Consider the following 26,184-nt stretch of genomic DNA (forward strand, 5'->3'; position numbering starts at 1 on the left):
AGAACGCAAATATTCCGGCGATGCATGCGCAAATGCAGGCGATTCGGGATCATTCTCATCATTCGTGATCTTTTCCAGCCTAAAAGGTTCTATGCTTTGCAGAAGAAACCTAGAGGCGAGTACTGGAATAGACATTTAAAGTCCTGTAATAAGCAAAATAACTACACGCTGCCAAGCAAGGAAGGCTCAGGCCTTAAATTTTATTGTAGACGAGAAATAAATCTGGCTTGTGATCGGCTGAGCACACTCAGGTAACAAATTCAAGCCACCCCTCTCGTTCCCCCCCCTTTTCCCAGCACGTGACGACGAAGTTTTGGAACATCTCACGAGCTGAGATGGAAAATCCGGAGCAGCAGCAATACGCTCCGTTGGCTTCTCGTGAAGTTAATGTTACCCTTTTACCTGTGGGCCCTCAAGCTCCCACTTCTCCTTAGAAGACAATATTCAAAAGCAAAACTGTTACTTTCATGGCCATAATAAATAGTCCCGTACGCCTCCGGTGAAGACGTTCAGCCCAAATGTAACAACCCATGGAAAATGGCTTCTGGTTTCAGAGGACGTGGCGACTGATGTCCGCCGGGGAAACCGCTGGCGAGGTTTGACTGCTGCTGATTTCTGGTGTCAGCACGTCTCCGTGTTTAACCCGACGGTAGCAAACAGTCGCTCAATCTGTCCGAAGAGAGTTTTAAAAGTCAGCTGCTCTTACCCTTCGGGTTTAAACTCCGTCAGCTCCCAAATATCTAATTTTCAGTCGATGCCTCCGGCTGCAGCATTCGTGTGTCTCCCATCAGAGGCCGGGCGCTACCTGCTCCCCTTCTCCCGGGTGGCACCAGGGAGCGATGGGACACAACTGCGGCTGCTGCTGCCTCCTCCTCCTCCCTGGGGACACACTCGCTCGGGCACCGGCAATCCCCTTCCCAGCCTTTGCTGGCTGCTGCCGGTACGCGGCGAAGTTGAGCGGGACCACGGGCGGCAAGTCGTGGGCTGCTGGGGCCGGATTCGGATCCGCTCCACTGCAGGGGCTGCTTCTTCGGCGTCTGAATTCCTCCCACCGCCAGTAAAAGTGCTGAGCTTTAGTTGAGGTATATCAATAATCTGCAACACACTGGAAACCAACCCTCGGTTCCTCCCTTGTCTCCCCTTTCTGAACTGCTGTGGGGGACGTCCAAACACGCGAAGCAAAGACCAGAGCCCAACGGCTTTACCTTCCGGGTGCCTTCTCCGATGGCTTTGCCTTCCAGGTGCCTTCTCCACCCCTGCCCCAGGACTTCCACCCCATCCCATCCACGCAGCCGGCAGCCTTCACGTCTATGCTGCTAATTAGCTGCAGTAACGGCCTTTCAATCAGCCTAAGGAGAGATCTTCACAGTAAGAACGAGTTTTTGGGTTCGTCAATGCCTAGCACAAGCTTTCCTACAGCTAAACCTGGACCTGATCCCACCGAGAAGAGAAACCAGGGTTAATACAGTAAATGCTGCTGTTAGTTACCATCCGAGTCTCGCATCAGTTTTCTTCACACCTCAGAACGTTTAGTAGATTGCTTGTTAAAAGGGTAGAAATTATTCGTATAGGAACAATAGTTAAATATGGACCTTGGAGTTATTAAGTACAGTAGTTTCTCTTTTACAAACGCAAGTAGCGCCGCCGTGCCGGAGAGCACAGCGACCCGATGGCAAGGAAAGCAGAGATTGGCTTTTATGACACTATTTACAGGTTTTTCCATTTTAAAAAAAACCGCCGAGTTTGATTAAATATAAGTAGAGAACATTTCTTCCATATACAAACTCTTGTTAGCTGATTAATTACTAAGGTGCTCAGAAGTGTGGATGAAAACAGGAGTTACAGTAGATCAGTTGCGTTTGTGTCTATTTACACCGGCATCTTCCAAAGAAGCTGGAAGCGAAGTGGCCAAGTTATGAACGTAACGCCACAGGAAGCGTTGTTTTCTTCACAGCATCTTTGTCAGAAGGGAAAATAGTAGTACTTTCATTCCTTTTTTTTATTAGCAAAGGCGGGTGCCCTTGCCGAGTCTGTGTAGCTGGTGGTGCCAGGCAGCATCGCACCGTGAGACACCCTGTTTCTACCCCTCGACTCCTGCCCAGCCCTTACCACCAGGATTTGCTGGTCTGATGGGCAGCTGCCCGAGACAGGACTCGCAGCACCAGGTTGTTACGCTGAAATGCATCGTATGGGGCCTCCTACGGACACGGAGATCTACTCCGTGCACCAGAAGGGAGAACTTATGTGCGAGAAACCAAACAAGGAGAATGCGCTTTGCAAAAATTTTGGCTTCCAGTCGGAAAAAAATAAAATCCCAAGTGGCCCGTATTTTGTAGGTCAAATTCCTTCCCCATTAACATTCTCGAAGAGTTCTTTTCTGTCTGAAGGGCAAACTCTACCTCCAGTTCCATTCTCTGCTGACTGACGGCTGACCACGGACACTGCCTGGCATCGCTTCTCTCCGTACCGCCTGTACTCACACGGGTGCCTCGGAGGAGCTCGAAGTTTGGCGTTTTGGCAACCCGTCAAACCAGGAGGGTATCTGACCATAATGAAAATGCTGATTTTGTCCTCGTCATTTTAAGATGCTATAGAAAAAGAAAGGAAAAGAAGTTGATGTGACTTCTGTTTGCGAACTTCCCATGTACTGTCATCTTTCCCTCGTACATTTAAGTTTCAAACAGGTCCCAGAGATTGCAAGGCAAGAGTGTTAAGGCAGTAGAAGAAACTCAGTATTTCATTCACACCTCTTGATTCCCTTAAAGGTATTTCTAAGGCATCAAAAGGGGCATGTGGTTTGTGCTCGCCTTTTCAGAAAAAGGCATTGGGTATAGTGTAAAAAAATGGATGCTCAATGACAGACGGAAGCCACTCGGCCCCGGGCAACGGCCACAGCATCAGAGAGGAACAGGGAGATACAGCGGGGTTTCCCGGGTGCGGGTTCCTCACCATCGCTCTTTCTGGTACACCTCTGTTTGTACAATCTCACCGGGGTGCTCAGATATGCAGGCCCCGTTGATGTCATTGAGTTTGTTGTCTGGAAGATCCTCGGGTTTTGTGCAAAGTTTCAGCGCCCTGGAGATGAAGACGTCCAAGTCAAACTCAGGGTCTGTCTCACCGGTCACCTCCGTGGGTTCTTTGTGGAGACGGTGAGGAGAAGATGGCAGGCTCCGTTCCTGAATCTCCGGAAGAGGACTGGCACACTCCAGACCCACCTGCGTGCTCTTCACCCACTGAGCAATCTCCAGAAAGAGGTTGGATGGTTCTTCTTCCAGCGATAGCTCAGCTGCGGGTGCTATGGTTGCTCTTTTCCAGTGGGATAAATCTAAAATCAGCTTGGGCTCGGAGTAATGGTGGGGCTTATTGTCTCTCCACAGCAATTTGTCCAAGTAGGAAGGTGACCCCACTTTGTAATCACACGATTTCCCGCAATCGGCATCAAAAACTCGGTCCATGGATGAGTGGGATAGCTCCAAGAACCTCTCCGAGCTGCTCTGTGAGTATTTCCGGGGATCAACTTGCGCTTCTTCAGCGATGGATTCGGACCCTGCCCGGGGGTCCCGCTGAACCTCATCCATGTCGTGGTATTTATCGTGTCTCCATTCCAAATCGGAGGAGAGGCTTACGTGATACCTGCAAAAGACACGCTGCTATTAGACACGCAGACGATGGCTTCGTTAGAAACAGCCGTGCTCAAACAGGTACGGATGCTGCTATTTTTGCCTTTTTCTTGCTAATATACCGCTTACCTACAGATCTCTGAGTTCTTAATAATATTAGAGACCCTTTTCTTGCGGGTTAAAAAAGGCAGGGGGATGAGTAATTTATCAAGAGTCTGAGACGGGACCAGTAATGGGAATAAAAGCCCGAGAACCAAACCAACTGGCCCCCTCATTTAGCCCTTCATCACTTTTCCTCCACTTGGCATTAAAACGTGATTAACAATATCAATAATCAAACCGTCCCTCAAGCCCACAGACAAGCATCGCAGTGCGAACGCTCCTTGTTTGTTGCCATAAAAGTAAAAAATAGGAGCTTAAATCCCCACTGAGGTCGGACATCACCAATTTACTCCGACATCATGGACCGAGAGCAACCCTGAAGGATGCTAAGTGATAACTTCTCAAGCCAGACGAACTCCCTGGATTGCAATTACCTGACAACGCCCATTCTTAGACACGGCTTTCAAAGTGACATCTAATTTACCGGTTCCTAACTGAGCTGCCTTTAAAAGATGTGTTATCCCAGAAACTGGGGCTCTATGTCCCGGCAATGAAACGCTCTTCAGGTGTCCCACAACGCACAAAGGCAAAATCATTTCCCATTCCTAAAACACTCAGCTCATGTGGCAACGTTTACAGCCCTATAGCTAACGTCCCCGGCTGGGCGGCGGGACCAACAATCTAGGTCCCAGCTTCTCGTGGCACACCAAGAAATAGAACAGCCAAGAGATAAGAGGGCGACAAGGTGACCTCCAGCAGCTGATTTGCTGCTTTGGGGACAATAACCAGCAGGGATGGCGGAGCTGTGGGCACTGAAGATAGATATCCTGAGGAAAAGCTTCCGGCTTTCCTCTTTACCTAATTCATCTGGTCGTCCTCCCCCAGCTTCCACCCTGGTACCGGTTCACTCAGGCAAAGAGATTAATAATAGGGATTTCTTTCGATTATTTTTTTCAATGCTAGTGACATGTAGCAGATTAAGAAAGCGAGGCGATTTAATTGCTGTGCAGAGAGGAACAACGCCGCACACATCCCCAGCCGGCTCCCCCCGCTCAGCTGGAAGGGGCTCCCTAGGAAAGTGAACCCAGTTAATTCTTAGCCGCTTATTTTGTCCCACCTTCTCCAGGGCCGGGGCTGGCCTGGTAACCGGGGTAATCATCTAGGACATGAGAGACCTCAGCTCAAGGCTTCGATCTGCTCTAAACTTCCTGGACAACTTTCAGCAAACCATTTAAAACTCAACGCAATTAAGTTTTTGGTTTTGGTTTTTTTTTTTTGAAGACCCCAAATCTGTGGCCTCTGGGGCTTATGCGCCTTGAAAAGCGATAAATACAGCGCTCCAGATCAGGTCTGGTCCCCGAAAAGTACAACGATTGTATTATTTTATAACTGGTATTATAGGGACAGAGGGAAGGACTGTAGTGTCATTTAAAGAGATGTAACTCAAATGACGACAATACAGGCTGTTAATAAAACCAAGAGCGGAAAGATACTCAGTAACTGGAACGTGCAGACTGAACATCTGCGCCCTGTGGAAATCAACGACGAAGCTCTCGTCGGCTTCAGCAAGGTGCCGGCTTGGGCTAGAATTACAACATGGCATAAAGAAAGAAAAGCCGGTGTTTTTCACGGGTCTGGAGCACGTGTGACTGAACCCAATCGGAGTCTCACCAGTCAAGTTGTGCCTGAAGAATTGAAGCCAGGCTCTGGTCTCTGGCCCAGCCCTGGGTACCGTACCTGTCCCAGTTCGACATCTGGCTCTGGTTGGCTTCCATCAGTAAAATATCATCAATCTCATCCTCAATCCGGAACGGATGCTGAGACACCGGTTCATCCTCGGGGCAGGAATACGGACTCATGTAAGGATGCTGCAGACCCATCTCAGCCGTTAATCGATCCATCGGGTTAAACGTCAATATTTTCTCCAGAAAATCAATGGCTGTGAAGCAGAGAGAAACAAGCTAATTCCTCAAAAGCAAGTCCAGCTTCCTTTCCAGGACGAGCCGCACGAATCCCCCGCAAAACAAATCCCCTCGAAATAAGGAAGGAATCAAAGGTCACACATCCTTTGTCCTTCTGTCCTTCCTGCATCCATCTGACCCGCCGCGGGGGCTGTGTGCTTGCAGCGGAGCAATCCCGCAGCCCCCGGGTGTCACTTCATCTAGCAAGGCAGGAGAAATGATGGCAAGAGCATCAGACCTCCACAGGACACCACATACACGGTATGTACCTGCCGCTGCGAGCCCGGGCCGGAACGCTAAGCTCCTACCCCAAAAAGACCTTTGGACGGCGTTGGGATTTGATTCCACGCTCTCAGATCCATTCGACGAGCATGTCGCGTTTTGGACAAGCGATTTCACATCTTTATGTGCAGCTGAAGCCCCATTAGATGTAAAATGCAATTTTTAAAAGTCCTCAGCATGACTCAGACTAGGAAAATTTTGCCCATTAATATTTAAAGAATTCTGAGTGCCTAAAATTATTTTAGAAAGACTGCGGAGCAAGAACTCTTTTCTGCGACGATGGAGGAGGAAATCAAGTACAATTAAAGCGACTAGAATTAAACCTAAAGGTAGAAGGTTTCTTGCGATTCCTTTGACGATTCCTTTTACTGACGTTATTGCGAAAAGATCAAATCCTGCCATTAAAGACGTTGCTTATTCAGTTGATTCTCGGCAAAGGGAAGAACCCCTTAGAATTCAGATAACACAAACAGGAATATGCCTTTCTTCATTTACAACTTTTTCACCGGACCTTCAGAAATATCCCCATTAAAGATGTAATTGTGTGAACGGGACCCGTTTCTTTAGGGGCAAAAATCACTCAGCAGAAAGGAAGGGCCACACCTCTTGCCTCAGTGCTTAAACATTAACCGATATCCGATTGTCTCCCACGGGATTATTTCATTGCCGGGACTAATTAAGTAGGAAGGAATCAATAGCTTCATAAGGTCACTGACTGCGGGCAAGAAGCACAGTGGAGTGACATATTACGAGTTATATATTATGGGTCAGAGAGGCAGGAAAATGTCGATGAATTATGCAAGGGGCGCAAGCGACCTTTCTTCCCGCAGTAACGATGGGGAATAAATCCGTTCCTGCTTGCCGGAGGCTGCCGCGGTCCTTGGGTAACCCGGGCACTGCCAAACCCATATAGCGGACGTCGTATAACCAAGAGTTACGCCAGCGAACATAAGCCGGGCTTGGTCTTGACGTCTTCCCAAAAGCAGGTGGCCAGGTCTACCAGCCCGGTTTAAACCTTGGAAGGAGCTCAGAAAGGTTGACGTGGCCTGGTCCAGGCTGCTCAACTCTGGCTGCCACCCCGCGAGAAAGATCTCGCTGCCTATAAAGCCGCTCCAGGCAGATGTTCGGCTCCAAAAGCCGGTGATTTGCAGCCCCCTCACAACAAACTGCTGATTTTTAACCAAAGGAGGGAAGTGGCTGAAGTGGCACTCGAGCATTGCAGGCTGTGACAACCCAATGCAAGCGACGTCCAAGCCTCGGAGCGCTTGGACAACGGTGCTGCCTGTAGCAACCATCTCATGGAGTTCAGATGTTTGCGGGGTAAAAGCATTTATTTTCTTGTTACTGTACAATTGCGTTCACGCAAAAAGCAGGGCAAGAAAGGTAAGAGGGCTTGAAAATGGCAGGGAGGTTGGAACTAGATGATCTTTAAGGTCCCTTCCAACCCGAACCATTCTATGACTCTAAAATAACCTGTGGGCTGAAGCCTCGCTTACTGCTCCAAGAGAGGAATGGGAAGGAAGGGAAGCAAGGCTGGCATGAAGGGGATGTGCCTTGGAAGTGTCTTGGAATCATCTTGGAAGACTATTTCACCCTTATTTCTGTACGAGCTACCTGCGAGGAAGCTACTGCATCATGAGTCATGCCTTCCCTGGTGGGATGGTGAGCGGGACCTGGGGCGAAACTGGTGGGGACGTGTGAGCTCCAGGTGGGGCCATGCACTGCAAAACCCCGGATACCTGAATCCTGTTCACCAGCGTTCATACACTTGGCCTTAGAGGACAATTCCTGTGACTCCCTGGGGAAATGACTCCCTTTCCTAGAAACACGGCAGCTGGGGGAAGTCCCAGGAGAAGGACATTGCTGGAGCCAGCGGGCACTATGGTACCTTCACTGTCCACTTCGGGGAGCAGCTTGCGCAGCGGCTTCCTCACTTCCCAGGTGCTGTTGATGAACATGGGCATCACTTTGAGCAGCTCCTCCTTGTCTTCTTCGTGGATAACGGGGATCGTCTCCAGAATAAGCTGCATCTGTTCCAGCTCGTGACACCCTAAACGGGCAGAAAACAGGCAGTGAGGTGAGACCCAGAAGTTAAATTTGGGGTGGGGGAGGTGGTACTATTGACCACCCTCCTGCATGGCCACCCCTCCGAAATCCACGCTGATGCATCCCTGCGTTAACCACCTCTCTCTGCTCCCAGGAAAACGTGGTGGGACTCCCAGCCGGGTCACCTCTTTTTCAGGGTGAGAGAGTTAACCTAGACAATTTGCCCTCCTGGCGTTATCACCCTGAGGGCGTCTGTGCAGCTTTTCAACTAACCTAACCACCTATTAAAAAAGATTACGAAGCAGAAGCCGTACCCGACTGAAAGCGTGGGGCGGGGGAGCCCCGTTGGTGGGGCGCATCCCATCCTCTCGATGGGAAAAGGGTTTTTGTGACCCGATCCCACCCGGCTGCTGGGTACCAAGCCCAGGCTCTGATGCTGACGGTTCCCACAACTGCTAGGAGCAATCAGATCTTTTTTAATCCTTTTCCTTCAGGACATATTTATCCGCGCATCCCCAAGCCCCTGCTCAGGACTGGCTACCAGTCAGTGACAGCGCCAGCGGAGCGGAGCCGACTGCCTCGTTAATGAACGTTAATCCCATTCTTTAGCGCACTATCGGACGTGACCAAGAGCTCGGCGGCTGATTTCCAGCTTCCTACACGTAGAGAGAAGCAGCCTGGCAGAAATACCGAGCCGCGCTATTGATTTTCTGTCTGCTAGAAATGCTGCTTATAAATATTCTGTCATTAGAGGCAGGACTATCCATTAAGACAGCGAGCTGGCTGGGGTGGACAAACCAACGGGGATTTTTGGGCCACCAAGCCCTTTGTGCTGTCCCACTGATGGATTTTGGGCTGCTTCACGGGCAAGCAGCACCCAGCTGATGCGCAGCAAGAGGAGTGAAACTCATTTATGGCACAGCGCTTCGGATCTGCGGGGATGGCAGAGAGGCCAACTTGTAGGGGATGATGCTGGAGACCATTGCTGGTGTCAAGCCACCCCATCCCTTGGGAGGTCCCTGGCACCTTGCAGGGGCTGCCCTTCCCAGCCCAGAGCTCCCCATGGGTCTGCAGGAGGTTTCCAAACTCAAATCCATGGAGCCGACCCCAAACACAGCCCTTGGGCAAGGGAAGGTCCAAATGGCGAGGTTGGGAAAGGGTGTCCATCCGTCATGGCCTCATCACTCCAACAAGGTTTGGTTCAACGCAGTCATGGCCACTTTCACCCTGAATGGCAGAGCTCTGAGCCAGGACTTGGCATGAACTTTGAGAACCGCAAAGCAACACTGACATTAGCATGGCTGGTCACCGTCACACCACACCTCTGCTCAGAACAAAGCCTCAGAAGAAAATAGGGCAAGAGGACAAGCAAAAAAAAGACCGAGGGACACCCTCCTAATATCAATCCTGGGCAAATGAATTGACTTTCCTATAGAAAAAAGGAATTTTGGGTCATCTAGCGGTTCGCAGCATGGCTCCAGGAGAAACTAAAGATGACCACCAGGAAACAAACAGCTTGCTAGTCAAGCTAATTCCCAAATTGTGATCAAAAGTACAAGGTATTAAAAGTCACAAAGGCGTCGGGGCTGTTCTCCTCCCAGAGCAGCTCCAGTCTCTGCTCGCTGAAGGTACCTGGCAGCCAAAAGGCACCATGTTTAGTCACGCAAAGCAGCTGCTAACGCAACACAGGAAGCATTAAATTATAGCTCTCAAGAACCCAATTCCCCACCCTTATCCTCTACTTCTGTAATTCCTCGGGACCTTCTGGAGGCATTAATCCTTGAAAAGAAAAACATGAACTACAGACGGAATAAAGGCAACGTGCTGTCGTTACCGCAGAGAGAACGAGGAGCTCTGCAGCCAAGCCCTGGGAGAGCACCCAAACCCCGCTAGTGACTTCTCCAGGATCCAGCACCAATCCCATGGGAAAAGCCACCGTGCCACCTCCCAGCGCTCAGTGACAGCCATGGCCCCACCGGCGAACTCCACGGAGATCTGCGAGGACAGGAGGCTTTTCTTTTTCTCCTATTTTTTTCTTGCTTCCACTGGCGATGCTTTCGGATACACTTCGGCAGCAGAGGGTGGAGAAGGCACTGGAGGGAGCTGCAGCCGCTCAGCTATGGATGCTCCTCCCTGTTTTCCATGCTGCTCGTGGCGGGGGGGCTCTCTAAAGGTCTGCGAACCAGGTTTTAGCTGTTGGAGACGTTCTACGCTCCTGCGAGCTTTGGGTTAGCCAAATTTCTTGTGCTCTCCTGGGCTTCGCCAAACCCAAAGCCACTCGTGCCACGGCATCGCCCAGCCAAGGGGCTGCGGGGAGGGCAATGGGGCTGGGGGTCTCGCTCTGCCGGGCGCTCCTTACCTTGAGTAACGAGCAAAGTGAGTGACATCTATTCCTAATAACCCATCACCTTAATTTAACGGCGTTGCTTAAGCACCCCAGACGGTCTACTGAGTTAATTATATTGATTTATGCTAAACACCCAATTTAAATCGAGCTGCTGACGCATACTCCAAAAAACAATTTATCCAGCGTAAGGCAATTACCGGAGGTTTGCAACTTTCTGGGAACTACGTCACTGTTATTTCCCACGGGGTGTTTGCCGGCGACCCAGAACTCTCCGAAAGCCTCGTCCTGCAGCCGCAGAGCGTGGCTCCGTGTGGCCGGGGACAAAGTCCTTCTCCCAGGAAAGGAGGAGAAAAGCAAAAGCTGCTGTCGTGCACGTATTTGCCAGTTTTAGCTGTTCTGAGGTTTGAGGTTTTTATTTTCCTTTTTTTTTGGACACCGGCAGACGAAAGAGAGTAGGTGGCACGGGACACCGTGGGGCACCCTGCCCCACTGCCGGGCTCCCACCCCGGCTCTTCTTTACTTACTGGTATAGGAGGAGGCCAGGAAAACAGGGCACGGGGCCAGGACCTTCCTGTAATAACTCCACAGACTATTTTTAAAGCAACCCAAAAGGAATATGTATTTCGAGCTTCGGTTTTGATCCCCACCCATTAACTAAGTATCTTGCCGTCGTCTGGGGGCTTATTAAGGGATTGCCCAGGGCTGGAAAGCAGAGAAGCAGGGATGCTCGCAGCACTTTGGCTGAGTCCAGTCTGGGACCTGCCAAATCTCGTCTCCTGAATCTCTAACCTGCTGTAGACCCTCAGGAAACCTGCAAAGTAGGTTCCCATATGGATGCTCCGGGGCATCTCACCCGGGCAGCTAGGACAGGACTGATCTCACCTGGAGCCACGTGCTACACCAGCACGGGCGCTTCAGCTCCTTCTCCGGCTGCTCTTTATGAGCGGTAGTGGAAAAATAAATATTTCTAAGGCACAATCTCAGATGAAGGCAGAGAGCTAACACAGGCCAGATGAATCACATCCTGGAGCTGCCTTTGCCTCTGTCTTGACCTTGACCAGCTTGGACACCTAGGTGGGAGATGGCTGGTGTCAGCCAATGTAGCTGCTACCCCTGGGGTCCTCAAACAGCAGGAAAACCAAGCTGGGGCTGAAAAAGGAGTCAAGCACGGTTTGGAAAACCAGGATAAAGATGAGTGCTGGGGTGCTCTGACGGGGATGGCCAGAGAAGGACCTCGACAAGCCCATCTTGTTTCGCCCATACTTACCCCTCGCTTCTACTGACGAGGAGTAAGTATAGGAAAAGAGAGATTGACTTAAGAGTCCAAAAAGTTTTCCCTGGGATTCCAGCTACAGCCAGTTTAACACGACGCGGGTTGTTGCTCTGGTGTGGTGCGACTCCTGCAGGACCAGGACCCTGCCATCTGCACTGGGGTTTGCTTCTGCTGCTCTGGTTCTGGAAAGGCATCGTCCAGTTTACTTCCACCGAAAAAGCTCGGAAATCCTTCCACGGTGCAAACCACAGCTCGGCAAGGCCTGGCAGAGCTGCCTCGGGAGCTCACTCACCTGCAGCATCTCCCAGCGAGACCAGAAAATGCTCGTGTCCACAGGGACAAGCGGCATGTGGAGACATCCCCAATCCTGGAATATAGCCCAGGGAGACAGCAGGAGCAGCTAGATCCCTGGACTCAAAAATTTCGAGGAGGGGAGACCAAGGCCAAGAGGAAGGAAGGAGAAGGAGGCAATTTTAATGTTCTTTTCTGCTTCAATTTTCCAGCTTTCACAAAAGAACCATGGAAGCTGCAAGCGGGAGCCGGGAGGGAGCGACAAAGCAGCTGCAACCAAAGCCCAGCTGCGGAGCTCTGCGGTGCGCTGAAATATTTCTGAAGAAAGTGTCTTTCTCCATTATTAATGGGTCTAATTATTTATTTACTCAACTCTGCAAACAGCTGCTCACGAAATGCGTTAAACCTTGTCGTTCCAAACACTAATGGGCGACGGTAGAGACAACCAAGGGGGAGCATCGCTGCAGGCGCTGGGCAGGGAGGCAGCTGCTTCCATAGGCAGAGCGGCTGCTCCATTCCTGAATGAACGGCTCCGCCGCCCGGCTTGGGAAGCACAGCTTTGCCCCCGACAGGAGCATTTCTGGAATTGTATTAAATCAAGATTTGCTTCACAACAACATCAGAGCTTCAAATGCTGCGCTGGGAATTACACGCTCCTCGATGGAGCTTTTTTTGTTTCCCTTTCCTTGCACCCCACCTTTACCATTCCGATACTCGCTTACAGGAAAATCCTGAAAATGGCTGAAAATGGGTAGTGGCATTCAAATGTCTTCCCTCAAAGAAAAGAAACACCTTGAAGACACCAACCACAATTAAAATCCACGGCACAGAGCACAAACCTCTTGGGACAGGGCTACATTATCTCACGTCCTTACACTCTACCCTACGATATTTTTTTTTTTAGCATCCTGCCTCCCAACAAAAAGCTCTTATTTTCTGTTGGAAACCCAGAAACAGAAAAAGGTTTTCTTGTTTCATCAGAATTGTTCTTTGTTTGGGGTTTTGCTTTTCGGCAGCAGACTGTCCCTGCCAGGCGAGGCTCAGCACAGAGGCACCGAGGACCCCGGCCAGCCTCGGGCAACCCACCGGCCGGTGGCTTCCCACCGGGTGCCATCAAACCCAGACCACCACGTGTCCATCCCAGACAAGATCAATAAGGCAGAGTGAAGATCAAGATGCGCCAAACGAGGAAGACTAGATGACCTTTAAAGGTCCCTTCCAACCAAACACATTCTACGATTCTAAGGAACCCTCTAATAGAAGACGTTGTGCAAGTGAAGTTTGGAGATGGCTCTCATGTCTAATAACCAACCGTAGGATCCTTGTAGCGACGCTGGCTACAAAGAGAGGGGAATTCCCTCTGCCGTGCTAAAAAGCCTTTGAATCGGGTGGCAAGGAAGGAGGGAGGGAGGAAAAAAATTAATCAACGGGAGCCAGAAACCTACCAGCAAAGAGCATCCTTCCCGTCAGCATCTCGGCCAGGATGCAGCCGGCCGCCCACATGTCGATGGCTTTGGTGTAGTTGTTCGGCGAGAGGAGGAGGCGAGGGGAGCGATACCATTTTGTCACTAAGCCTTCGGAAAGGTAACCCTGAAAAAACAGAGACAGAGACATCGGGAACTTTGCCAGAGGGCTCCTCCCTGGTCAGCCCCACCATCGGATCCTGCAGAGAAACCTGCCCACCACGCTTGTGCTGCATCTCTGGCGGGCCGCGGTCGTGTACCTTGCAGGAAGCAAAGAGGTGAGACACAGACCACTGCAAACAGAGATGCTGCCGCGCTCCCGGAGGCAAAGCACTTGCCGCTCCCCAAAAACTTATTTGCCGATTGTCACTGTGGTATTGAAGCAGCTTCTGCAAAGGACAGATGGCTTTAATAGCACAGATTTGCAGACCATACCTGCAAAAGTTATTTCAGGTCACTGTTAGAGGACTTGGATGTATTATATAAATCCCAGTTCTACCATCTGAGAAGTTCTGGAAGTTAAGCGCGTTATTTAAGCACCGTGCCAGCTCCCAGCTATAACCCAGCCGTGTGTGAAGGAAGCCTTTCCCAGCTCAGTAGCCCAAGCACAGTGCTTAGCTTTCCAAACGTTACCAGTTTGCAACCTATTGCTGATTCCATCTCTAGTTAATCCTGGATCTATAGTCCCTCCACAGCTACCTAAACTGCAAGCTACGTACCACTGAATTCCCATGGATCCAACTCCCAGGACTGATGCTGAAAATGAGTTTTTAGAGGGCACAAGGGGACGCGAGACCGGAGCAGAGGCGGCCCGGGGAGCACACAGGGCTCCCGAGTGGGCTGAGGATGCCAAAGGATGCTCTCAGCAGGATCCAGCCTGCCTTGCACAGAAGCCAGGCGAATTCACCGCCGAATTCAACAGGTTGCCCGGGAAAGCTGTGGCTGCCCCATCCCTGGAGGGGTTCAAGGCCAGGTTTTGGACGGGGCTGGGAGCAACCTGGGCTGGTGGGAGGTGTCCCTGCCCAGGGCAGGGCGGGTGGCACTGGGTGGGCTTTAAGGTCCCTCCCAACCCAAACCGTTCTATGGTTATCTGGGACCCAGCATCCTTGGGACGCTGCTGCACTGAACCCCACTTCAGTCCAGGGCATGTGCTGGGAACTGCGGACGAGCCCATGCAGCATCACAGGGGTGAGACGCAGGATCTCATAATAAAGAGGAAAACAAGGGAACGGGCAGAAAAACGGGTTTATGGAGGAACAACACTACCACATGGAAGGAATGCCTCCTGGACCAGATGTCTTAAAGCATCGCCGAGTAGGTACCACGGCCCTGCAAGGGCTGCAAGCCAAGAGTCTTCAATGGGTGATGTGGGGCAGGTCCCCGTCCTCCATCCTACTTTACTTACAGTAAGGACATTGGTTGGGATGCTTGACCTGGTTTTAAAGGAGATGCCCTCAGCAGCGCCCCACCGGACAAAGACCGAGCGCCAGCGTCTCTTTGGACCACAGCCCTCCCGCTCCCGGACTCACCCGGGAGATTCAACACAAGTGCCAAGCGCTCGGCAGCTCCTGCGGAAATCAAGGGGACGCGTTCAAGCCTGTAAATAACGCTGGCATCCTGAGGGATGTCCCAGCGCCCCTGGCTTCGCTCACCAGCCAAGCTCCGGATGCGCGGGCGCCGCGCCGGGGTTGGACGTGAATGGTTATTTCATCAGGATGATGTTGGAATATTCCTCAAAGGCATTTTCTATATTAAATATAATGGATTAAGAGAACGAGGTAGATTGAAACGCAGTAGAAAAGACAAAATAAGATTAAATTATAAAGTTGAATTGCATTTAAATGCTCTGAAGCATCGGAGAGTATCGAGATGCAATGACAGCGTGACTACAGTTTGTGTAAAAACTCTGTTAAAAACTCCACCCGAACTGATATAATTTCATAAACTATTTCCAGCTGCAATAGAACTGTGGATGCAGATATAACGTCTCCCAGGATGTTACAGGATACATCTCCCAGCCTAGACGCAAGAGCAGCGCGCCATCACTACGAGGTTTGTAACGCTCCTCTCCCCCCAACGCAGGTTGTTGTTGCGATTCCCAAATGCGTAAGTCGTCAAGCTTTTAATCATAACGGGCTCGCTTTTAAAAGTGCATTTTAATTTCGGTCTTCTGAAGAGAAGTTGTAATGGAGGCTGATTAGCCAAGAAGTTTCATTTAACGCTGTTATATTTTCGCTAATGCTGCTGAATCAGAACCGGCACCAAAGCCCCCAGGCGTCATCCGATCAGGCCGCCGCTTTTCAGCTACTGCAATTGTTCCCAACGTTGGTATTTACTGGAAAAATCCTAAGAAAATAAACTTTGGGGATAGTGATCCAGGGCAATTCCTGGCGGGAGCAATTTCCTCCCTTTCCCGGCAAAGGAATGCCATTCTCCTTACAGATTTAACGCTCGGTTCCTACGTTTCTCCTCTCTGACAGCACGATGGATTAGAGTTCTCGGAGTTCATGCAAAACCTATGAGCAATATACTGCAAATTTCTATATGTTGCAACAAGCCAAACCTTTTCTTCCCCAGGCACCTCTCATGTGTTGGAGAAAATTCCCTGCAAAAACTCGCTGGTGATTTTGGACACGTTTTCAACCCCTCCCCTGCCACGTGAGGTCACTGGTGGTAATTAATTAGCAGCATTTCTCATTGCGCTTCCCATCACCATGTATTTGACTGTCATCTCTCTGCTTTCAGCTATGAAATAACCCAGATCATTGGGTCACCGGCCACTGAGCCCAGGAAGGACCCATGGAGAGGAGGACAGTGGCCCAGGTTGCCCAGAGAGGTGGTGGAGGCCCCATCCCTGGAGTTGTTCAAGGCCAGGCTTGACGAGGCTCTGAGCAACCTGATTGAGTGGAAGATGTCCCTGCTCCCTGCAGGGGGGTTGGACTAGATGGCCTTTAGAGGTCCCTTCCAACCCAACACATTCTATGAGGAACCTAGGGCTTCTCTCCATCCCACCAACTCGTGGACCATACAGCTGGACCTCCCTTTCCTTCCCATGGCATTCAGCTGCTGGGCTCTGGGTTATCCCTCCTCTTCCTCAGGAGGAAAATACTGGGAAGGGAGGTTTGAAAATCAAGACTTTTCCAACCCGGCTCAAGGTTCTCCGGTGGGAGCGGCTGGGGGTGCTAGAGCTCAGCCACCCAGTCCTGAGTGGTTTATCCAGCTCCAACGCCTACATCTGCTCTGCCTCCACAGTGGATAAAAACAGCCTAGATCATTATTTTTATAAAATAGATAAGTTCCCGTCCTACCACCTGGAGGAAGTAATTACGGTCCTGCGGACTATCAAATCCTATGGAGAAATATCACCATGGCTTTGGGGCCGGCACAACCGCAGGATGCTTGGGTAAGGATCCACCTAAACCTGGGTTAGATACAGGCTCAGCTCCTGCCCGTGGCGCCAAGACCTACATGAGGGCAGCAGCCGTGCCAGGATGGAGAGCCCGAGCACTTCCAGGCACCACCTACGCAAGGCATGGGCTTTAGCACAAGGATTTCATCATTTATATAGATTCAACCAGACAGAAAGACCAAGAGCAGAAGCATATTAATTAGTTCTAATTAAGACGGAACGTACATCTTCATGACAACATTCTGTGGATTCAGCACAGCCCTTTCTGAACTGAACCACCACTGGAATCTCTTGAAAAACCCATCTAACGGACTTAATTTAAAAACAGAAATAGTTTCAAGTCCGAGGCTTGCTCTCAAGCTCTCCCATGCTATTTTTTTCTGGTGTTCAAGGATCGTTTTCCTGCTTCTCCGCTGCCCCAGCGGGACGTGCAGGAACAGCTCAGGCAATCTATAAAGGTGCCGAGTTCACTACAGGTAGGATAAGCATCAAGTCGTATCAAACAGCGCAGCAAGGAAACTGAAAAGCAAGGAAAAATGAATGGTTTTTTCTGATCTTTACGCAACACGGATTTTTTTTTTGTGCTGCTGCATCCCGGTGTCACCGTGGTCATGGCACGCTGGACCGCCTGTGTCCCGAGGGCGCCGAGGGAAGCTGGCACGGCACGGCAGCACATGGGGAGCGCAGCGAGAGCCGCCGGTGCTCCAAAACAACCAGCGCCCAAGCCAGGAGCTCCTCCTCGGAGCTGGAGGGACCAAGGGCACGTCTCCTTGAGGCGGATGCCGAAATTCGGGATACCACCTACTGCACCCCTAATGCCACGGCCCAAAGCCTCTCCTGAGCATATTTCATACCAAAATCCATCTTTCTGTACTCAGAAAAGCCACAGAGGTGCCCGCAAACTGGAAATCCAGGGGGATCCAGCCACAGCCTGTGTATCCACACTTCCATCCACAGCCAGGAATGGCATTCCTGCTGCTGCATCCGTGCGAGCCGGGTCGGCTCCTGCTGTAGGCGGCTGCAGTGGCAAGGAAGGGACTCAAAATAGCACCAACTCCAAGCTTTCGGAATAATCCTGAGGCTGCTGCCTCTTCGCAGCATGGGTTTTAAGCTTATTTTTTAAAAGGCAGGGCGGGCAGGTCTAGGAGAGGCTGGGAAAGACGCCGGCTTTGCAGGAAGGTTGCTCCATAATAAAATAATCGAAAGGCCGTTGTGCGCGGCTCCAGCAACATGACGTGTGTTCTCACGGGCTTGGGATGACAGAGCACATTTATTTCAGGACCGCAGACTATTCCGCGCTTCATCGGAGCAGAGGGAAGGAGAAGAACCGAGTCGGGGTCACAGCGGGGGGGCTCGGCCCTGGCTGCACGGGGCCGCAGGCAGCTGCCCCGGGGCTGAACGCGGAGGGTGGTCACCTCCGAGATGAGTACGGAGCAACATCCCACGTCTTCATCGCCTTTGAAGACCTCCTCGTGATCACCCACCTGGGAATTGTATTGTTTTACTGGAGGAGCTGGAAGCTATTATGTTGGCACTGATCGGCAAGTACAAAACGAAGGAAGGACTTCAAAGATTTGAAGATGTTCTGGAAACTATTTAGCATGAGATCTTCCCCTGAAAGGGCTGTCACACCCTCTTTAGCACGGAATTTCTGCCAGTGAATGCTGTAGTTAATGTGGCCAACAGGAAAAGGGAGAGATGGTCCCCTGGAAGCCCGATGCAGATGCTTCCCAAGAGCGTTGGGGCATCAGGCAGAGCCCCCAGAGGAGGTAATCTGTCTATCTTGTACAACGTGGGCACGCTAAAGAGCGTCCCACTTCGCTGTCTCGTCACCCAGCAAAGAGATTCAGCCAGTCTCCGTATCCCCATGCAGCAGGTATTTCTGCTGTCTTCTCCAGGTGGGACCACCCAACCCAGTGGCCCCTCTCTGACCAGCGCCGGGCGACACGCCACATGGGATGCACAGCCATGAGACCATCCTCCAAAACATTTATTAGCCTTAAGTCTAGACATTCATTGGTATTTATGCCAATTTTTAATGTTCGACTTTGCTATCTCCCTGCTCTCCCATCCCTCCTGCCCACCATGAGCTGAGGGTGCTCAAGGGAGGACGGCATCCCACTTTTCTATCTCCTGTCCCCCAAATTTTGGGCAGATCACATCTGGACTCTCCTTTGGAGCCAAAGATATTTATTAGGACGTAAGAGTGGGGATGGATGGAAAGATTGGCAGCTAAACACACCCAGGCAGGCCCTGAAGAAATGCAGGCAGGGGCTGGACCATGGGGAGAAGGTGTGGGGCAAGCAGGACCACGAGGCTGCAGACGAAGGGGGCATCGCAGAGCGCTCCGTGGGTGAAGGCGAGATGCTTGCACTCAATAAGGAGGTGGTTTATGAAAAGGGAAATGCTCGGCTTTGACTGTTTTTGCATGAGGACTTCATGGAGGCTGGAGCTGCCCCTTATCTTCATCTCCAGCGCTCCTCCGCTCACCGTTTGGGCAGCAAGTCGCACGGCAAAGCATTCAGACCACAAACAGCAGCGACGGAGGTAAAAGGGATTAGCGTGGAGATGTTCTAGAGGGATAAACAGCAGGATTAGCGACTCCTGGGGATAAAGGGTAGGAAGAAAGAAGAGAACGGAGCCTGCACGGCTGGGTGGTGAGAGCATCGGGGAAGGGACAGGGTGACAGAGAGAGGGGGACACACAGGATCATCTCCTGGGGGTTCTCTTCTGCTAAAGAGATGCCCTAAAGAGATGTTTGCAGGTACATAAGCACTCGGGGAGCTTAGAAGCGTGTTGATCTGAGACAGGGCTAAACTTTAAGCCGTCAGGTCTAAGCAGCCCGTGAAGGTGCACACCCAGATCTGGACGTGACCTTCGCACCTTGAAATCCATCTCATTTGTTACAGGGAAGTGTCAAACGAACAGATGCCCCCATGCTGCTCTTACCCCATGGAGAAAGGGATCTGAGCTGCAAACACCGGGCAAACGGTGGGAGAAACGCACACGCAGCTGCTCCGCTCCAAGGCTGGCGAAGACCAGCATCCCGCTGTGGTCCCGGACATCGCCCAGAGTAGGAGAGCTCTCCCTTTCCCACCAACTTATCCTAATTAAACGGTTGCCTGCTGCAAGCCACGTAAACAAGACACATTGTCAAGTGAGGGCTGTTATTTAGGCGGTCGATGTATTTCTAAACCGTGTTTAAAACTCTGCTCACCATCTACCGTGGTTATTATTTGCCACTTCAACACTCAGCAGGACGGTTTGAGATTTGAGAAACGTCGGGTCAGAAGAGCCGCGACCTTTCAGACGAATGACAACACACAACCTGCAATTTTTCGTGTTAGCAGCCACCAGGCTAAGCGCATTCCAGATACAAAACCTCCTCGGGGAAAAAAAAAATCCAAGTGCTTAAGGCGACCCTTCCTTGCCGCAAAGCCTTGCAAGAAAACATTAAGTTAGCGGTGCAGCTCTCCACTGCCTTCAGAGGTGTGGATCTACTGGGTCTTTACAGCAATTAATGGCCCAGGGAGCAGGATTTCGTCTGCTTTTGGGCAGCTCTGCGTTAGCACCGGCTGGCAGCACCAAAATTTGGGGTGTAAGGATCCCTGTTCCGCTCAACGCCAGCGGGCAGCAGGACGGAGCTTCAGACGTGGTGATGCTCCGCTCCTCTCCCTCTTGCTGACGCTTTCTGCAAGAGCAGACACCAAGGAGCTTGTAAATCCGTGTGAGCCCTTGAGGAATGCGGAGGTTGAATGAGAAACGCGGAAAGGAATTGATTTTTCTGAGTCATCTGAGAAGAGCTGAAAATCAAAGGCGGGATTGACCCAAGCCCCATCCAAACCCCCCTGTCGCACCTCCGCCTTTCCAGTGCCCGTCACCCGGCTTCGGCAAACACAGTCCGCCCCGTCGCCGGAATTTATGAATAAGTGACGTTATTTGCGGTGCTGGATGCTCACCGCAGCGCCGCTATTTTTGGCTCTGCTCTGGAGCGGTATCCAGGTCTCTCTTGCACAGTTGGGGCTCTGCCGGTTTTTTGCCCTGCTGCTCCAGCCTCCCACCCCCGGGAGGAACCGGAGGATGACGGCATCTTGAAAAGTTACATCCCAGCACGAAGCCCTTGACAGCTCTTTCCCGCTGCACCGGCTGTTATTAAGGCGATGGAAAATTGCTTAGAAAAAACAACAATTCTGCAGCAAACAAGGACAGACGACTCCTACCCTGATCCCGCAGTCTCTGACGAGACGATGCTCCTTAAATCAGTGACTTTCTGCATTCACGGTTGCAGGGGTTTGCTCCAGGAGCTACATTCCCTTGGGAAAAGCCTCTGAACGCACCTGACTTAAAAAAATAACCCAACCAACACTCACTTAAAAAGCCAGGAGCCTCTTCCCGAGCCAGGAAACAAAATAACCGGTGAGGACGGGAGCACGGGAGAGGGAAGCAGCAGTGACACGGACCCCGCACTCCCTCCCCAGTGTCCCTTGCAAACCTTCTTCCCTTTCCCCAGGCTCTGTCTCTCCCCAAACCTGAAATCAGAACGGATCAGGGCTCAGCTTCAGGCTCACTAGATCCCCTTTTTGCCATCCTTTTCCCTCTCCCCTTCCCCGCCTCCCCGCGCAAAGCAACGACGCCCAAATCAGAGCTGGGCGGAAACCCACCGGTAAATGCAAAACGTATTTAAACCTCGGCACGGACGCAACGGCGGGTCCATGGGGGACACTGAACTCATCCACACAAACATCCAGCTCAAGAAAATAGATTTTCTTCAGGGAAGTTGTGGCTGCCCCATCCCTGGAGGGGTTCAAGGCCAGGCTGGATGGGGCTTGGAGCAACCTGGGCTGGTGGGAGGTGTCCCTGCCCACAACAGGGCGTCGGAACTAGATGGTCTTTAAGGTCCCTTCCAACCCAAACCATTCTGTGATTCTATGATTTTATCTTATCTTACAACACCAAAGAGTAAGTTTAACCAGAAAGGGGCTGCAGACTGCATCACGTCTACCGGTGTAGACTATGCGATACTTTGCTTTCTCCTGGGATCACGTGGATCTGTGAGTCAATGAAGCCTCCACCACGCTCCTCCACTGCTCCAAACCTCCAGCCTGGATGGCAACCAGCATTAAACATCTCCAACTCCCTTTAAAACCCACTAGCATCAGGATTGTGTGTTACGGAGACTTCTTACGTGTTTTTCCTTGCCTCCTTCTCTCCCACGCTGCCTGCCCACTGTTACTGCTAGGGTCCCACCTTGAGCTGCTCCACCAGCGAAGCCACCGCAACCTGCTCCCAGCTCCAACCTCCCTTTCCCGAAGGCAAGGGAGAGCCCAGGGGCAGCCATGGGATGCCATCCCCCTCTATCCCAAAACAGAGCAACACATCCAGGGTTATCCCACCGGGAGGGCTTCGCTGCTCCAGGCTGCCATGCTGAATTCTGTTTGTTAGAGGAAAAAAAGGCAGCTCTTTTAACAGCCTCTCCGGGCACCCTCTTCCAGTGCTCGGCCACCCTCAAAGGAAAGAAGTTCCTCCTCATGTTTAGGTGGAACTTCCCGTGTTCCAGTTTGTGCCCGTTACCCCTTGTCCTGTCGCTGGGCACCACTGAGAAAAGCCTGGCCCCATCCTCCTGACACCCACCCTTTAAGTATTTATAAGTGTTGATAAGATCCCTCCCTCAGTCGTCTCTTTTCCAGACTGAAGAGACCCAAATCCCTCAGCCTTGCTTCACAAGAGACGTGCTCCAGACCCTCATCATCTTCATAGCCCTCTGCTGGACTCTCTCCAGCAGTTCCCTGTCCTCCTTGAACCGGGGAGCCCAGAACCGGACCCAGTGCTCCAGCTGTGGCCTCCCCAGGGCAGACGGAGAAAAACTGGTGACAGCAGCAGAAGAGGAAAACTGAGCCAGTCCCAAAGATCCTCCAAGGAGGGGACAGATTTCCCCTAACTCAACGACAGGTATTCGTCTTCCTGCATTTGGCTTCATTCCTCCTTTCCCTTCTCCATCCCAGCCAGACTGCCGTGAGAAGGCGTGCGTGGACCGAGGGATGGGGTGGCAGGGGATGCCTGGGCCCGGGGGCATCCTGGGGGACTCCGGGCATCCCCTGCCCCGAGGAGGGCAGCAGTGGGACTGTGCCCCCAGCCACTCACAATTCTTATCCCATTATAATATAGTAGGTAAGTACCAAAGAGCAAAAAACATTATACATTATTGGGATCTTGACCTCGGATAAAAGAACGTGACTGTGTCTCAAAGACCCATCCCGCTTTCCTTACGATTAAATAAGTGTAATTCAGAGGGAGGTGGGTTTTTTAAAAGCCAGTTTTTTTTAAACTTTAAAAAGCACCGAAGCGAGGACAAAGACGAGCGGAGTGGCTGCAGACGCGCCAGGCGCCCTTTGCCCACGCTCCCACTGCGGGGATGAACGTCAGCTCGCATTTTATAAAAGCGGCAAAGAAAGTTTAGTCATTTAAGGAACGCGAGCAACCGCACACCTGCCCACAGTCCCTTGCTGGGACGGAATAAAATATATAAGTATATATTTGATAAATGTGCTATAAAGCACCTGAACGGCACTCGAACCCTTCCTGCGCCCTGCTCGGTGCTCTGCAGCACTGGAGAGCCCTGGGACACGCTTGGCAGAGCTCAACCCGCGCGCGCTTTGCCCAGGAAACACCTCCTGGCTTGGGGTGGGGAGGGCAACTACCACCAGTGACCACCTCAGCAGGGCTTACAGTGCCCAAACAGGCTCAAGGACCAGTTTCTCCACCACGGTCAGACCGCTTCACCCTACACGCACTCGACGCTTCCCCATGCCGGCCGGCAGCTCGCCAAGAGAGCACCGGCCCCGGCGATTCAGCATCACCTACCTTGTGTGAGTAATGTTGGTCCACGATTCTGGCCAGCCCGAAGTCACCGATCTTCAGCACCAGGTCCTCCGTGCTGATGAAAATATTGGCCGGCTTGAGGTCGCGGTGGAGGACGTTGGCGGAGTGGATGTACTTCAGCCCCCGCAGCAGCTGGTACATGAAGAGCTTGGCGTGCTCCTCGGCGAGCTTCCCCTGCTCCAGCAGCCGCGCCAGGTCCGTCTCCATGTACTCCTGGACGATGTACACCATGTTAAACTTGAAAAAATCCCCGCGCAGGTTGGTCCCCTTCGGCCCCAACACCTCGTACACCTTCACGATGTTGTCGTGGTCCAGGCGGCGGATGATTTTGATCTCCCGGAAAGCGTGCTTCATGCTCCGCGCGTCGCCGATGGTGATCTTCTTCACCGCCACTTTGCGGCAGCTCTTGCTGTCGAGGGCTGACAGCACCAGCCCGTTGGCCCCAAAGCCCAAGGGGCGAAAATTAATGAAGCGACAGCCCAGGTCGTACCCGTACATGCTGGCGATGCAGTCGCACTTCTCTGCCATCGCGGGCTCCGTCCTCTTTCGGCTCGTTCCTCTTCGTCACTTGAAAAGCTGGGAGAGTCGAAGGGCTTCCAGGTCACAAACGTGGTTGGAAATCAAGTGCCTCATTATTACTTACAGATGCCCATGGCTTCAAGATGACACGCAGATGCGGTGAAAATAGATGCGAGCACACACACACACACACACACGAATAAAATGTTTTAAACTGGGTGAGAAATCAAGGGGCAGAAGAGACTTTTCAAGCAACGCGGATAACCGCGGCCCGGTGATCTCTAGGTTATTTTTCTCGAGGCTTAAAGATCAGCAGTGCTACATTTTTCAGCCACTCTCTCGTTTTCCTTCTCCGATATCCCCGAGACGATGCCGAAGCGTGGAGCTGGCAGTACAGCCGGACGCCCGGCCCCGCGTCCCCGGCGTCTCAGTGCCGGGGCAGCCGGCCCGTCCCGCCGCGGGGCAGAGCCCAGAGCAGCCCCATGGCCCCTCCGCTGCCCCAAACCCCCCCTGCCCACAAGTTTTGACAGTGTTTTCCCCACCAGCGAAGCGCATCCAGGCGCTGGCCGGGCTCCCCACCGGTCAGCAAAGCTTCGCCCTTCTCGTCGCTCCCTTTTGGGTACGGGCAGACCCCATCTTCCACATCAGCGGATAGAAATCTCGGCGGCAGCAAATATTTTGCGGGCCAAAACTCACTTTCTCGGCTGCATTCAGTGCAGGAAGTTTCCACGTTTGCAGTTCCAGCACCTTCCCCTCGTATGTCTTACGCTGGCGAAGCCGAAGGCCATCCGATCGATCTTTCACAGCTGGCCGGAGGAGCTCCCCGCAACGCGCTGCCCGGTTGTCCCTCGGCAGGTCTCAGCCCCGCTCCTGGAAGAGAAGAGGAGACGGATTCATTTGATAGCAGCGCTGCCTACGAAACGGCTTGCTGAAGGTTAACCACGAGCAAAACTGTGACCTTTCGGAGACTCATTAGTTATCCCCTCCCGAAGGCAGGCATCATTAGCAGCATTTTTCAGGTGGTTAATTTTTCCTTTTCGATTTGGAACACGCAGAAAACCGTAACTCTTCCTTTCCCCTTTATTAGGTTGTTGGGGTTTTTTTTTTTAAATTTTAATCTGTCTGAAAATGTTACAGAGCGATTTGCAGAAGGCAAAGAGAGCACGTTACGTCCTCGACTGCCCGTTTCCACCGCGCCGTGAGGAAGGTGCGGTAGCAGCCTGCGAGGGCATGAACCCTCCCTGCCGAGCAGCAGAGAGGGCCACTGAGTTTTTCAGCCTATAACGACCAAAATCGCTTGGGCAAACAAGGTGGTGCCACCCAAAGAGCCAAAAAGAGCCTTAAAAACCGGCTGCGAGAGGGTGGGACACCCCCTGAATTCAGGGTCCCCCAGCAAACCTCGGCAGCAGCCTGGGGATGCTGCTGGCTCCGCGCGAGGAGCTGCCAACCCTTTCCCTTACGCCGCAAACCACGCGATTTTAGCGCATTTCTAAAGGGAGCTGCTCCGGCATTGCTCGGCCCGGGGCGCGCAAGCCGCTAACGACAGGGCTTGTTTCTCCTCCAGTGCGCCGGTGGAAGGAGGAGAGCATCCTCCTTAAGACGGACAAGCCGTGGCGTTAGCCGCGGGGATTCGCCATCCATCAGCGGCGCCCGCGACAAGCAGCTCAAGCGGCCGGCTCTGCCAAGAGCAGCTCGGCGTGGGCAACCATCCCCCTGCTTCTCCGGCGGCTTCGCTGGTGATGGACACAAGGGTGGGATGAACCGGTGGGAAAACAGGAGCTGACTTCATCTCTCACCGTGTCCTTCGTGAGGATGCGCTCGGCACCCAGACACCGCAAAAAACAACTCCCTTATCTGTCTAAGTTTAGCAGCTACTGCCTTTGGAGGCAGCCTTGCTCTCCTCCTCCAGGAGGTCGTGGTTCCACAGGCCCAAGAACTCCTCCGCGCAAACAAGACACATATACAAGATAAATATAGTGTCCTGTGGTGCTC

General features: G+C 52.1%; 1 protein-coding gene across 1 annotated transcript in view; it reads right to left on the reverse strand.

Annotated features, from left to right (window-relative positions):
* Positions 1 to 1,343: 1,343 nt before the first annotated feature.
* The window catches only part of LOC128901981 (mitogen-activated protein kinase 4-like), a 42,321-nt gene continuing 17,480 nt past the window's right edge, over positions 1,344 to 26,184 (reverse strand). The window contains exons 2-8 of the mRNA XM_054184207.1: positions 24,889 to 25,062; positions 23,656 to 24,328; positions 13,368 to 13,512; positions 7,854 to 8,015; positions 5,460 to 5,661; positions 2,950 to 3,633; positions 1,344 to 2,588 (exon numbers count right to left, since the gene is read on the reverse strand). Coding sequence (XP_054040182.1) covers positions 2,576 to 2,588; positions 2,950 to 3,633; positions 5,460 to 5,661; positions 7,854 to 8,015; positions 13,368 to 13,512; positions 23,656 to 24,201 — 1,752 coding nt within the window. The 5' untranslated portion in view covers positions 24,202 to 24,328; positions 24,889 to 25,062 and the 3' untranslated portion in view covers positions 1,344 to 2,575. The remainder of the gene's footprint in view (positions 2,589 to 2,949; positions 3,634 to 5,459; positions 5,662 to 7,853; positions 8,016 to 13,367; positions 13,513 to 23,655; positions 24,329 to 24,888; positions 25,063 to 26,184) is intronic.

The sequence above is a fragment of the Rissa tridactyla genome, chromosome W, assembly GCF_028500815.1.
Source record: "Rissa tridactyla isolate bRisTri1 chromosome W, bRisTri1.patW.cur.20221130, whole genome shotgun sequence".
NCBI classification, from domain to species: domain Eukaryota; kingdom Metazoa; phylum Chordata; class Aves; order Charadriiformes; family Laridae; genus Rissa; species Rissa tridactyla.